The sequence below is a fragment of the Podarcis pityusensis genome (genome assembly GCF_964106645.2).
Source record: "Podarcis pityusensis genome assembly, chromosome: 15".
NCBI lineage: Eukaryota > Metazoa > Chordata > Lepidosauria > Squamata > Lacertidae > Podarcis > Podarcis pityusensis.
In genome coordinates, this window is record NC_138040.1 from 6,751,160 (window position 1) to 6,766,253 (window position 15,094).

General features: G+C 46.8%; 1 protein-coding gene across 1 annotated transcript in view; it reads left to right on the forward strand.

The window, feature by feature from the left end:
- Positions 1-15,094, forward strand: part of LHX1 (LIM homeobox 1) — a 55,842-nt gene that overhangs the window by 36,781 nt on the left and 3,967 nt on the right. Inside the window, exon 4 of the mRNA XM_080983140.1 lies at positions 12,569-12,734. Coding sequence (XP_080839266.1) covers positions 12,569-12,734 — 166 coding nt within the window. The remainder of the gene's footprint in view (positions 1-12,568; positions 12,735-15,094) is intronic.

Sequence of the window (15,094 nt, forward strand, 5' to 3'; positions counted from 1 at the left end):
TGCCTCGTTACGCATTCTGAAAGACCCAAACCCACCGGGTAGACCTTGGAAAAATCGTCCCGGGGCGCAAGGTCCCCCGCGCCAATCCTACGGCGTTCCTGCTGTGCGATTTTGTGAGCCGTAATTTGAGCCCACTGAAGCGGTTTACTCCCGAGTAAAACAGGCGGAGGCTCGGATGCTAAAGCTGCAATCCAAGCCCCATCAGCGGTTGGGAGGGATTTGCTTACTTCCAAGTAGGATACGACAGCGCGCTTGCAAAGCTGAGCTTGGCCGGGCGCTGGAAGGGCGCTCTGTCTACGCTCAGAGGCTCTATTTGCTTACTGAAAACAGACCCAGATTAAGCCCAGAATTCTTGTTTGTTTATTGAAAAGCATATTTATCCGGGGCGCACACAGAGAGCCTTTCCGCTTCGGTTGAACGGATCTGTTGAGACAATTGAGAATATTGCTGTCTTTGGATTTAGGATATGAGACCCAGAGGCTTCTGGTTGGGGGGGGGGTGGAGTAGAGATTTGGTTGGAAAATTTATTACATATTTATTTATTTCGAAAATGTATAAACCGATTAATGGCGATCTTCTCTATAGATTTCTGTCTGGGAATGGGAAACGCAAGGTGATAGCCTACTTTAGCCCTACTCAGAGTAGACCCATAGACTCCCACGAAATTCAATATTAGAAGCACCTCTTACTGCTTACAATATTGTTCTTAAGGGATTCTGTGACAACATTGCAGTGCTTAGGTGTACTGCTACAATATATAAACAGATGCTGGGCCCCGATCCAGCCAGAGTTAAGGCATTGCAGAGTTGTTGTCAGGATAAAAAGGGGCAGCGTACGTTTTACCTTGAGCTCCTTGGAGGAAAAAAGGGATACAATTTTATTTTATTATTGATTAAAATTTATATACCGCCTTTCATCCAAGGATCACAGGGCGGTTGACAGTGTAAATTAATTCATTGATGAGGCGGAAATGTTTTTTAGTGTTAATTAGATTTTCCTTTAATTGACCTAAAGTGTGTGTGTGTGTGTGTGTGTGTGTATAAACTATACAGCCCAATTAAGGTTCCAGTGGGAGTCAGTCTTACGAAGGTCAATGGGAGTTCCTTCTGAGCAGACGTGCATAGGATCGCGCTATGTTAAACGAGCAATACAGATCTTCAAAGCAAATCGCGTTGCTGGGATCGTGACCAGTAGCTCGCTGCTGATTACCTCCACATTTTTAAGAGGTGTGTGCCTTTGGATGAAAATCTAGAGGTCCGCTTACTCATGAATTCAAGCAGTCCGGGAATAAAATCCTTGAACTGAGACTGACTTTTGAAGCGAAGAAAAAAATGTGTTTAAAGATCGAGGAGTTTGGCGTGTGAGAGAGAAAATCCAAAAAATTCACATCCGGGCTGGCAGAGCAATAATTATATTTAGGTTGCATATCCCCTGCAAGTTCCATTGAGCTCAGAGGAGCTTACTCTTGAGTAGACATGCAAAGTTGTTGTTTTCTTCCTTAAAATCAGCCATGGAAGGTTTGTGGATAATTCAAAGAATAAAACACAAGCCTTCGAGCGATCCTGAAAAATGTGGATTTGACAAGCCCTTGAGTTCTCCACAGTGCTTCGTCAGGGTGGCGCTTAGAGAGTTTAGGAAGCGGCAGAAGCTGGCTTGATATTGTGGTCGCTAGTTTAATTTGTTTCTCCCGTCACCAAGAACCTTGGGAACTGTAGCTCACTGAACTACAATTCCCAGCACCCTTAACAAACGACAGTTGCCAGGATTCTTGGGGTGGGGGAGAGGGGTGATGTACTTTAAATGGATAGAGCTCACAGTGTTAAACTGGGCTGCAACTCCGGAACACGTTCTTGTTTTATTTACCATTATTAGTCACCTATTAACCTAGTTCTCCGGGAGACTGAAAGGTAAATCCCAGGGAACACATTCGGACTTGCTTCTGAGTAAACATGTCTAGGTTTGCACTGCTAATTGGATTATTAGGCTCTGTGGAACTTTCACAGTAAGCAAAACAAAAACAAAAACGAGAGAGACAGTTCTCTGCCCCGAGAGGATCCCATTTCCACTGCTGTCCCAGCTCCGCATTGGTCTGAGGGCATTTCCGGCTTAACTCGGCTGCAGATCCAGGTGTGCATTGGGCGGCTCCTTCATTATGTGAATCATTCGACCTGGAGGGATAAGGGAGAGGCCGCAGCCGAGGGGCCGATGGTCTGCTATGCGTGCAGAAAGCCACGAGTTCAATCCACCGCCTCTCCAGGTAGAGCTGGGAAAAGTCTGAAATCTTGCCGAGCCGCTGCCAGTCCGTGTAGACAGCCCTGACCTAGATGAGCAGCTTTGTATGCAGCCCGTAGTTCAAAACATTGAGGACTTGAACCTTGCTTTCTTTTTAGAGGAAGGGAGCTCAGCTATAAAGCGTCTGCTTTACGCGCAAAAGGTCCCATGTTCAATACCTCTTTAGGCAGGGCTACGATTCTGGAAGGCTGCTGCCAGTCCGTGCAGGCAGTATTGAGCTAGATGAGCCAGTGACCTGACTTGTACTGAAGGCAGCTTGCTATTTGACCTGCTGCCTGAGCACCAACAGATCCGGAATGGGATCGCGTTCAAACCGAATCAAGGAGAATAAAATTATCCTGCCTTGAGAATCATTGGAGTGTAATTGTGTGTGTGTGTGTGTGTGTGAGAGAGAGAGAGAGAGAGAGAGATCATCTATAATTTTATTGTAGTTTATTTTAATTGCTTCTACTACTAAGGCATCTTGCAAAGTCTGGCTTGATCTCTGTACAGTTAAAAATCTATCCGTTTCAATCGTTTGAGGTGCGATGGCTACAAGTGATAGATTCCATGTTGTTTGTGTGTGCAAGGTTGCTACACAAGTTGCTGGTTTAGTAAAGGGAGGGGGTGGAGAATGGATGATAACGTGCAATAATGCGGAAGGAGATGTTTCACACAATCAGGCAGCGCTGCCAAAAACACCGGGCAGAATCGGGTGTGTTTCCTGCAAGACGCAGAAAATCCAAATAGATTAAAATAAAATAAAAAGAGGAGGAGGAGGGTTATCTGTTTTATTTATTTATTTTTGTGGGGGGGTTTCTAATTGGGGGTGTGGTATTCGAAAAGCGGATATATATGAAATATAATTTAAAATGCAAGAAAACCCTCGTACCTTGAAAGGCATTGAATGAAATCCAGCTAGGTTTTTAAGTCAAGATTGAAATTAAGGGAGCTGTAAGAGTCGTATCTATGGAGTTCAGTAGGTCAACCCTGAGCCGGGATTAACTTTGGATACATTGACAATGTGACGTTATGAGAAATCCTTCATGGGACGCTGGCCAAATGCAAAATGGGTGGGCCGGCTCCGGGCTCCTGCACCTTTAATAGTAGCATAGAAGGGCGACTATCTCCTGAAATCGCCTCTTCTACATCAATTAAAGGTACAGGAGCCCCCGCTGCCGCTTTGTAAGCGACGCCTGCTGAAAAGTCCTCTTCTGTCCGATGATAAAAGGTGCGCGAGCCGGGCCCCCTCCGCTTTTTGACCCGGCGGCCCTATTTCGTACAAGATGTGTGTTGTTGTGTACATTACACGCAGGTGCCGCCTTCCTAAAGCTGACCTGTATCCAGAAACAGTTCGGTTGGGTCCGGCTGATAGAGGCTGCAATTCCTTCTTCGCTCTCCCACTCTTGGCGCAGATAAGATCGGTCTGCGTCTTTACCCACTGGAGAGGAAATGCGCAGGGCGATCCTGGGCATGGGATTGGGCTTCCTTCTCAACCGAAGCAGCGCGAGCTTTAAAATCTGCCCTCAGCTGAACCAAGCGGGGCTTCTTCAAAGTCTTGCGCTTTGTTCCTTGCGCCACTGGCCTGCAAACCCCCGTTTAATTCGCGAGGGGGCTGCCTTGATCTAAGTACCCCGCTGATTTCAAGGTAATCTACTTCCCCGGAAGAAGATCCCACCTCCAAAGGTGTTTAGAAATCGAGATGGATTTATTTGGAATTAACTCCTCCATACCAGAATTTGTGGGCTCTTTCCTTCCTTGCTCTCTAGCGTGGTTCTAAATCTCTTAACGACCGAGGCTTGGTAGCTAGTTCGGGTTAAACCCTGCTGAACCCGAAGTACCTTATTGGAGATAATATTTCAGGGAAGTAAATCAGCTGGATTTCCAGTTCTTGTGTACGTTTGGTAGTGGGGTGTTGTTGTTTTTTCTGGTGGCAGGGGACTGCGCTCATCTCCTTGGAGGATCCCGGTTTAAATCCGCAAAAGATTGCGCTCTCTACCGACTCCATCAGTTTCCCACATACGTCGCTCTTCTTAATAGACTGCAGCCCCTAACCCCACTTGCCTCGGAATAAACCCCAGTGGATTATAAAAGGTTTACTTCTGAGAAGACGTAGTCGGGGTTGCGTTGTTCCAAGGATCGCCTTGCGCTTCTTTTGCGCCGTAGCGTGCTGAATAAGAGAAAACTGTGAACCGCCCTGAGATCTACGGATGAAGGGCGGTATACAAATTTTAATAATAGCAACAATAATAGGCAGGGAGGCGTTTTGCGTTGCAGGACCCGCGTTTAGTCCAACTGCCTGTTTTTAAGCGTAATAAAAGGGTAGCTTGGATTTGGTTATTTGAAAGCTGATAGGCCCTGCAGTCATCTCTCTCTCTCTCTCTTGAATCCAGAAATTGTAATTAACCTGCTCTGGGGATTATAGCAAAAAAAGCGAGCGAGCGAGAGCAGTATATATTCTGGAGGTGTCAAATCTGATTATGGCTCTCGGCCAAGGCTTTCTGAATGGCTCTCGGCCAGATTCCGGAGAAAGTCTCGTTGGGTTTTACGTCCGAATGAACATGCATGATCTCGGACTGCTCGGGGAGCAAAACGTGGCCTTAAAGACCTGGCGGGTCTCGGCTATTTCGAGATGGATTTTCTGCTTAGGACGGTCAACCTCAGAAAGGAAGGTGGTTTCTTTCTGAATAAGGCCCCGAGTCCACGCGCGTTGAAATAAAGAGGTCCCCTTTCCTCCCCAACACACACACGTTAAAAATGCGTCGAAATCGCTTTCAGGCTTCGCATTTCACGTGGACCGGATTGCAGATGTAAGCGCGTCCGTTACTCCGGAGAGTCAATGAAAATCCGGGCTGAGGTTCCTTTTGCAACCGCCGAACCAAAGCGCGCGCTTCACATGGAAACACTTCGCTTTGGGGTTGGGGGGCGGGGCGCGTGCTTTCTTTTCTTTTCTTTTCCCTTGAAAGGCAGCCCCGGGTCTCCGTCTCTGCTGGGCGCGCGGGGACAGTCCGTCGGCGCGCGGGTTAGTGGAGAATTTTGGTCAACGAAAAGAAGCGCGGTTTTGGTTTTGTTTTTACGAGGGAGTGGCAGGGGAATAATTCAGAGAAAGAGCATTAGACCAAAGCTAGAGGTGGCTGCGAGAGGGAGGGAAGGAGGGAAGGAGGACGGGCTTGGTCACTTTCGTCTCTCGCAAAAAGATTCTGCGCTCTCTCCTCCTCCTCCGTCTCTCGCGCTCTCGCCTTCGGGGCTCCGTTGCGCTCCTTTCGCCTTCCTTCCCCTCGCGCCCCGGTTTGCGAAGAGAAAAGCGGGGCGCTAAAGGAGAAGGCTGAGGTCGGAAGGCTCCAGTCACACCCCAAAAGAAAAAGAAAAACCCGAAAGCACAGAGAGAAGAGTTATATCTTCCAAAGGGCAGGTGCGCGATATAATAAACTCGGTTTAAAATGCAATACTTATAGATGAGGATATTAGATATTCAGCTCGATCCGGTGGAGAATAGCCACCGCTAAGACCAATTAACTTCTTTCTCTCTCCCTCTGTATAATCCATACACCTCTCTATATGATATCATACATTTATACCTGCTCATTATATATTCTATATATTTAGGTATGTGTGTATTGTATATAATCATAATGTTTTGACTGTTTTTAATACCCGGTTATAAATTGTAAGTCGCCCTGAGACCTCATGGTGAAAGACGAATAAGAAATGTATCACAGCAACAACAACAACAATGTCACACGAGGGTGTACCTTGTAAAATAGAGCTAAAGAAAAATATATTATTCGCAGTTTATTGCTTGCAGATTGCATTAGACTATATTCGTCTATACTTTGAATACCGAATAGCCTGTTGTTGTTGTTGTTGTTATTGTTATTGTTGTTGTTTGGATTTCTTACTGCCCTTCACCACAAGGGCCCAAGGCAGGTGACAGCACTCCAAAAAGGCAAGATTAAAATAAATTTATACTATTTTCTTACACATACACACACACACACACACACACAAATATCTCTCATATACTTCTTCGGAAGTGTATCCCATTAAGCTAAGGGCACAACCTTAATATTTACGGGCTCAGAGCCCATATGCACGTTTACTCGGGTGTAAGGCCTCCGGGTGTTCCAGGGGGCCGGGGGCCGAGCGTGCGGTCTCACCGGGTGGAAATTCAGCCCCGTGGACCTGAGCTGAAGAGCTTCTCCACGAGACACGCAAGCCCTCAACCTGCCTCCTTGGAAGTAAGCGCTCAACCTGCCTCCTTGGAAGTAAGCGCTCTTCTCTGTTGAAGTCACGACTTTCTTGAGTAAACAGAAGCGCTCTTTCTGGGGATTTAGGAAGGGGTGACGGTGGACCGGGGTTGTCTTGCTGGTGAGCAAGGGCGCGCAGTATGCAGAGTGGACTCACGGGCATAGTGTGTGTGTGTGTGTGTGTGTGTGTGTGTGAGAGAGAGAGAGAGAGAGAGAGAGAGAGAGAGAGAGAGAGAGACTAGCTTTATTAAGGATTCTGCTTCAAAACGTCTTTTGTTAATTCTTGAGCTTATCGGATCAGCGTTCAAGGCTGGCAAATAAGAGCTATGGGGTTGCTTAATGTTGGGTTGTGTCTTATGCAAGAATGGATTGGAGAGGGAGAGAGAGAAAGAGAGAGAGAGAGAGAGAGAGAAGCGCACCTCTGGTTGATAGAGGGGGGGGGGTTAAAGGTGGAGAGGGGGACGCTGCCTTGACTTTCCTGCTTGCTAGGATGTGTATATCCGAGACGGAGTCCCGGGGAGCAAGTTCCCCGAAGGGTGCGCGTCTTTGTAGCAGAAGTGCGGTTGCGAGAGGGCGCTCAAGTGAGCGGAAAGCCTATCGATAAATAGGGAGAAATAGCGGAGGAGAGAAGGTAGCCTTTTCTCCTCCTTCCTTTGCCCCTGCAGTTCTGGGGTGAGCTTAAAAAGGAAAGACCCTTAGCTCAGTTGTTAGACCATCCATCTACTTTGCGCGCAGAAGTTCCTGATTTCAATCCCCGCCATCTCCAGGAGGGGCTTGGAAAGACTTGGAGCCCCGAGGAGCTGCTGCCAGCCAGTGTAGACAGTACTGAGCAAGATGGAGTATTGCTCTGGCTCAGTACAAGGCAGCCGCTTTGCGTCCCGGGTTAAATCCCTGGCATCTCCACCTCCGGCTTATATAGAAGAGCAAGTTTCTCGGATGGTAGTGGTCCAACTAGCACAGATGAGGTCAAAGGATCCCTTAAGACAGCCTTTCTCAACCTGTGGGTCCCCAGATGTTGTTGAACTACAACTCCCATCATCCCTAGCTAGCAAGGCCAGAGCTCAGGGTTGATGGGAGTTGTAGTCCAACACAATCAGAGAGCATGGCAGTGGCTTCCCCTGGTCTACACATGCATACTTAGATCTGCACATGCCCATTTTCTCTGCATGGACAATCCTCTGGGGCTGTACTGCAATGTTTGCAAGTAAGTCTGTATGTATTTGCATGGCTTATCCATGTCTTGGTTAGGTCCAGGATCAACTCCCCTTTCAGCCATGGGTGACCTTAGATCAGTCCACATCTCTCTGCCTAACCTACCTCACAGGGTTGTTGTAGGGATAGAATGAAGGGGGGGGGGAGAGAAGAGAGAGATACCCCCCCCCCCGCAGAGCTGCCTGGAGAACAGACTCTTATTATTAGTGTTGTTGTTAATTCATTTTATTAGTCCCTTGACTCAGAAGGACTCACAAAATTTAAAAGCGTAAAAGGATGGCATAAAACTGGGGGGGAGAGGGAGAAGAAGAATGCATTGCAATAAAAGCCATACAGTAATCTATAAAATAAACCCAATAAAACAGCAGGGAAAACACATCACCAATAGACAGCAAAATCTAAACGGATGGTGGGATGGGACTGTAAGGTGGTTATTATCCCTCCTCCTTAATGCTGTTTCCCAAATCTCTGCCCACCGAAAACACTGTTTGCCTAGTTTCCCCCACTCAGATTATAAACCTGTCTAGATACAGACGATGTGTTTGTACAGCTCCTGACACTAATATATAGATTGCAATTTAATGGGCATCAGTTTATACATTTTTCAGTTTACACCAGGTGTGGGGCCCTATTGGCCCTCCAGATGTTGCTGTACTACAACTTCCAGCAATGGCCAGTGTAGATTGCACTACTTCAGGGTGCAGATTGGGGGGGGGGCATATTTTTAATGCTTTGTCCAATATTGAACATAACCTGCAAGTAGAAAACTAGCCCAGCAGGGAATGACCTAGGCTACCACAACCTCTCTGGCTAGTGTGAAATTATTAGTCGCAGGGAATTCATTTCTGTCTCAGGGGAGAATTCAAAACTGGCGCCTCTCCCTGCAGCCTGAAATGGTACTGTCTGCTTCGGCTCATGTAGGCCACCCCACAAATATGCTGGCTGGTGGCTGATGGGAGTTGGAGTCCAACAGGGCTCCATGTTGGCTACCCCAGCTGTATGCTCAAGGGGAGGGGAGGCGGAGAGGAGATATTCACACAGGGGGTGTTGATTCTTTTCTGCTGGGACCTGCCTCTGAAATGTGAAACAAACGTGCAAATTAGATCTTCCCCTGTGCAATCTGGAATTAAATAAAGTGAAGGCAGAAAGCACATGCGGTCACCACTCTGCTGGAGCCAAACAAGTCCCAAATGTAAGAATGGCCTGCAGGATCAGGCCAATGGCCCACCTAGTCCAACATCCTGTTCTCACAGTGGCCAACCAGATAGATGCCCGTGGTCAGCAAGCAAGCAGGGTTCAAGCACAACAGCACTGTCCTCTCCTGTGGCTTCCAGCAAGGGATGTTCAGAAACATTACTGCCTCTAAATGTGGGTCAGCTGCAGTGCAGGCTAGTCCATTAATGGGCGAATGGGGCCATGCCCCACCAAGCTCAGCCTGCCTTCAGCCAGCCCCGCCCCAAACCTGCCTGCTTTCTTTCCTGCAACCAGCCCAGGATTTGGCATTGGTGGTGAGATTCCTCCTCCTTCATCTCAGTGTTGCCCTTGTAGAACTCAACAGGGAGGTGAAAAGGGTGAAGCTAGACTCTATCTTTCAGTGACTCTGACTCCACCCACTGTTTGAGCTCCTTGCATTCCACTACAGCAGTTTCCGTGGACTGCAGTCACCAGTGGGTCCTGGTCAGTGCCGGATTTACCGTACGTATAAGCTAAACAAGCTATAGCTTAGGGCAGGGGTCAGCAAACTTTTTCAACAGGGGGCCGGTCCACTGTCCCTCAGACCTTGTGGGGGGGGGCACACTATATTTTTGGGGGGAAAGAACGAATTCCTATGCCCCACAAATAACCCAGAGATGCATTTTAAAGAAAAGGACACATTCCACTCATGTAAAAACATGCTGATTCCCAGACCATCCGCAGGCCAGATTTAGAAGGTGATTGGGCCGGATCTGGCCCCCGGGCCTTAGTTTGCCTACCCATGGCTTAGGGCCCCACTCTCTTGGGGGCCCCCCAAAAAAATTAAAGGGGAAAAAACTGGATGTACATTTCCAAAATATAAGATAAAAAAATAAAACCTACACACAGCAACAGTGTTTTGTGTTGTGTAGGCTCCTATTTGTTATGTGCAAATGACTTAAGGTACCTATTAGGTCCATAAATTACCATGTAGCATATATTCAACACACAAAACAGCAACAATTTGTTGTTGACAAAGGACAGCTGGACATATAAAGGGCCCCATTGCATTCAGTAGCTTAGAGCAGAGGTCAGCAAACTTTTTCAGCAGGGGGCTGGTACTCTGTCCCTCAGACCTTGGGGGGGGCAGACTATATTGGGGGGGGGGAATAAAATGAACGAATTCCTATGCCCCACAAATAACCCAGGGATGCATTTTAAATAAAAGGATACATTCTACTCATGTAAAAACATGCTGATTCCCAGACCGTCTATGGGCCGGATTGAGAAGGCGATTGGGCCGCATCCGGCCCCCGGGCCTTAGTTTGCCTACCCATGGCTTAGAGCCTCCTCAAACCTAAATCCAGCCCTGGTCCTGGTACTCTCAGGGTTGAGATCAGACAGAGCCCCCCCTCCCCCTCCTTTTAACTTCGGTTACTGTTGGACAAACATGCCTTTCTATTTCAGCAGGCATTGTAAGGAAGGTTTCTGGTTTTATGGTTCATTTTGACTTAATTTTATCCCCTTTGTCTGTGTGTGCTTTTGGTAATCTTGATGTACTGCAAAGAAGCGTTGGCGATTAAGCAGTATATACATAGCATAAACAAAATAAAATAAACAGGACACCTGGTGGAAGAAAGGTGGGAAATAAAGGCAAGAAAATGAATAAAAAATCCACACATTCCCACAAAGAAATAAGAAAATGAGGCTGCAACTTTAATTCTGTTTACCTAGGACTAAGGCCCACTGAATTAAATAGGACATACTTGTGAACTGTCATGATGACGATTTCACTTTTAATGGGGAATAGGCCCCTCATGTACTGTAAAGCATTGTGACTTAGTGCAGATCTGCAAAAGGACATGATTCCCCCCTCAAAGAATGCTGGGAACTGTAGTTTGCTAAGGGAGCTGGGAATTGTAGTGCTGCTAGGGGAAAACTGCAGTTCCCAGTATATGCTTTAAATGTAGGGTGTGGCTCTGCCTTTACTTCTGAGTAAGGACACACAGGATTGTGCAGTAAGTGATTGATAATATGGAAATAGATTTCAAATTCTTTATCCCCACTTTAGCTTAATAATAATAATAATAATAATAATGCCAAAACTACATTTAAGTAACTTTAAACCTCTATATTTTCTATATTTAAAAACTGGCTTGTGTGTATTTATCTATCACTTGCTTCAGACCTCTTGTAAAGACACACCAGACTTTTACTGACCCATAATATCAGACCCTGCTTCTTTCTGTATTAATTCCCTTTATTGTTTTTTAAATATGCTTTTATACCACTGTTTTACATGTTTTATATTGTATTTTTGTTCCAATGATCTCATTTACTGCTTTAATCGTGTACGCCACTTAAGGTATTTTAATTTTTTAAGTGGTTTATCAATGTTTTAATTGCCTGATTGACCGATGAATCGATGAATACTGGGGTTGTGTCTTGCACTGGTGTACGGTACATTTCAAACGCACACATGAATCTTGGGAACTGTCGTTTGTTAAGGGTGCTGGGAATTGTAGCTCTGGGAGGGGTAAACGACACTGTGCGGGGGTTCTTTAAATGGATAGTGTGTGCGTACACGAGTCCTGTCCCTATATGCAAGACCTGCCACTCATTCCACCCTTCTGTGAACGTGGGGACCTGGTGGGTGGGTGTGTTTATCTGCAATATGCGTGTAAGCAGGGAGGCTGGTAGCTGGACTATGTCCCTGTGAGTGTGTGCTTGTCAGCGAAAGGGAGCATCCGTATTTGCGTATGCTGAGCCAGGCAAGGGGTGGAGAGCGGATTCTTTCCGGTGGTGTGTAAACCGCGGCGCTCCCCGAATCCGGATTTGCGCTGTCCTTTCTTCTGAGCCAGAGGATATCTTGAAGCCCGATAATTTTACCTCCAATAAAATTCTCTCTCTCTCTCTCTCTCTCTCTCTCTCTCTCTCTCTCTCTCTCTCGTGTGTGTGCGCGCGCGTGTGTGTGTGAGACAGAGAGAGATTTACCTTCAGTAAAATTATAATCAGATACATGTATGAGCGAATAAGAATCGAGCAGTTTCAACTCCAGATCTCTGCACACCATTTCACTTTAACAAATTGCGGATTGGGTGAATGACGTGTGGTTGTCTCCAGCTAAATTGTACTCCGAGGAGACCCACTGAAATTAACGAGCGTAAGTTAGTCGTAGCAATTGAATTCAATAGGTTTGCTCTGAATGAAACTGACGTTGGATACAACCGAAAGAGGCATTGCTTTAACAATCCTGGCGTCTAATCCGGTTCCTTTCCCGGCCCGCTTGTCAACCCTGGTATATGTGTTAATTCAGCACTGCTCCCTCCGTTTAGCTGCTTTGAGAATCCGGTTTCTCTGGTTTGATATACCTTTGTGTGTGTGTGTTCTTAGGTTGTATTTTGGCGTCTCTGAATGGTCAGCCTAGCGTCCTCCATTCCCACCCCCTTGCCTGCCTGCCTGGCCTTTTGGCGAATGCCCTGGGCGAGTGTTCCAAAAGCTCTCCAAACGGCATCTCTCCGTGCGCCCTAGGCGCACCACGGGAACGATCCTGCTTGGCTTCTCTTTCCCAGTGGCTCTAGCGTTGATCCCCGCGCCCTTGTCCTCGCCTCGGTATCCCAAGCAGCCTCTCAACTCCGGCTTCTCTTCCTCCTTCTCCCTGGCAGGTTTGGTTCCAGAATCGGCGTTCCAAAGAAAGGCGCATGAAGCAACTGAGCGCGCTGGGGGCCCGACGGCACGCGTTTTTCCGCAGCCCCCGCCGCATGAGGCCGCTGGTAGACCGTCTGGAGCCGGGAGAGCTCATCCCCAACGGGCCCTTCTCCTTTTACGGAGGTGGGTAAGCGCGCGCGCGCGGGGGGGGGGGGAGGTTCCTGGGCGTGTTCACACGTCTCCCTAGCTGCATCCACACACACAAGCCAGCCCAAGAATTTTGATTTTACACCTCTTGACAGGCCTGGAGCCAGAAAGTTTGCAGGGAGGGAGCACTGCAAAACCGTCAGGAAATAAACTTGATATTAGGCTGCTTAATTTTAGATAATATTTATAATATTTAAATTTTTATAAAAAAATTGGGTGGGAACCTAATCCCAGCCCATTAGCAGAAAACTTACTTCTTAATTACTAATTTGGCACTGCATCCTTTCCCTTTATCTCCAGCTAAAAGGTGCTCCTTTTAGTTTTAGGGTTTGTTTTTAGGGTAACAGAAAATTCAGCAGGTGCCTGTAATCTCCCTTGAGTGTACCAGAACCAGTGCTCAAGTCATGGGGAGGGGGTATAAAGGCTTTATGAAATCCTTAGCCGCCCACGTTTTAACCAAATCATGCTTCCTGGCCTCCTATAAGCAGTAGCTTAAGAGGATCATCCTAAATGGTAAAGAGGCTGAACTGCCTCCCTCACAAGAGAAGAAACTGCTTCATGCTGAGTCAGACCATTGATCCACCAAGCTCAGTGTTATCTACATTGACTTGTTAGCGATTCCCCCAGGTTTCAGGCAGGATCCTTTCCCAGCTGTACCTGGAAATGAGCCTGGGATTTCCTTTATGCAAAGCAGATCCTCTGTCACTGAGCTACAGCTCTTTCTGCAAAGGTCCTCTGTGAAGCTGAATCCAGAAAGAGCCTTGCTTTAGAATCTGGAATGAATCTCTTCATGCAGCTTCATAGGGTCTAGCCTAATGCAACAACAACAACAACAAAGTGCTTTTATACCCTACCCATCTGACCCCAGACACTCTGGGCAGCTTCCAACAAAATACAGTGGTACTTCAGGTTACATACGCTTCAGGTTACAGACTCCACTAACCTAGAAATAATGCTTCAGGTTAAGAACTTTGCTTCAGGATAAGAACAGAAATCGTGCTCTGGCAGCGTGGCGGCAGAAGGAGGCCCCATTAGCTAAAGTGGTGCTTCAGGTTAAGAACAGTTTCAGGTTAAGAACGGACCTTCGGAACGAATTAAGTACTTAACCCGAGGTACCACTGTATAAAGGAACAAAACAAAACATCAAACATTAAAAGCACCCCAAAACTCAGAACCAAACTAACCATGAAATTAACTGCATAGTTCTGTCCTGAAATGCAAGGGGTGAGTGGGAGTCCCCTCCAACTGCCATTTTTGGGGGGCCTGGTGCAGATTGGAACCCTAGCATAGGGGGGCACTCACAGAGATAAACAATATGTGTTGGCGCTGTTCTTCCCAATCAGTCAGAAAGAAGCAAACCTGATCCTGCCTTCCTTGTGTTCTGGGCCAATTAGATCAAAGGCACTGGGAAGACTGGCAAGCCCTAACCCATTTTTAAGGTGAAATGAGGGTGTCATGTTGGCTAGCCCCGGTGTAAGGGATATAATGATCTTGCAGTGGGGCCTGAGGGTGATTCCACACAGTTGCTATTTTCAGGATTCAGGTTCATTCATTTATAGAATTTGTAGACCACTCTTCAGCCAAGAAGGCTCCCAGAATGGCTTAAATGCAATCAGTCAAAACAAGACAGTCTTTAAGCCTGTAGGCTTAAAATTGGGGGAGATGGAAAATGACCCACCAGGGAAGGGGGAGAAGGAGGGAAAAAATAAAACCCAGACACCAATTATTAAATAGTTATTCTTCTAATGAGTAGCTGACACAGTTCAGGGGTAAGAGGTGCGTGGCAGAGCTGGTTTTTCAGCAAAGCTGATGGAATGAGCACTGCTTTCCATATCTCCCACTGAGGCAGTCCATGGAATGACTGCCCCAAAGCGTCTGTCTGATGGAGTTAACATGTTTGGGGGGGGGGCAACAACACTGTTGTTCAGTGGTAGGTTGCACAATTATAGCTGATTGGGAAATATTGTGTAATAAACCCACTATCCTAAAATATCAGGCCTTTTTGCAGTAAGGAAAGTGACAGGGAAAGTGGAGGATGACACTGGCTTTGATGCAGTGCCATCTAGCCTACCCACAGACAAGCCAGAATGAATGCTCATTAAATAGTCCATGTAGTCTAACCTCCCCGCAAACAAAGACTGTAATCCTAAAAACCTGCTTTCCTGGGAGTAAGCCCCACAGAATCCAAGAAGATGTACTTTTGAGGAGATAATGGTTATGTTTGCACACCACCATATTAATACTGGTTCCATGGAAATACAGGGAAAATTCCCCAAAGTGATCTTGGCTGCAGAGTTCATCTTCAGCTTTATAAGAATCTTGGCGTCCTCTCATTC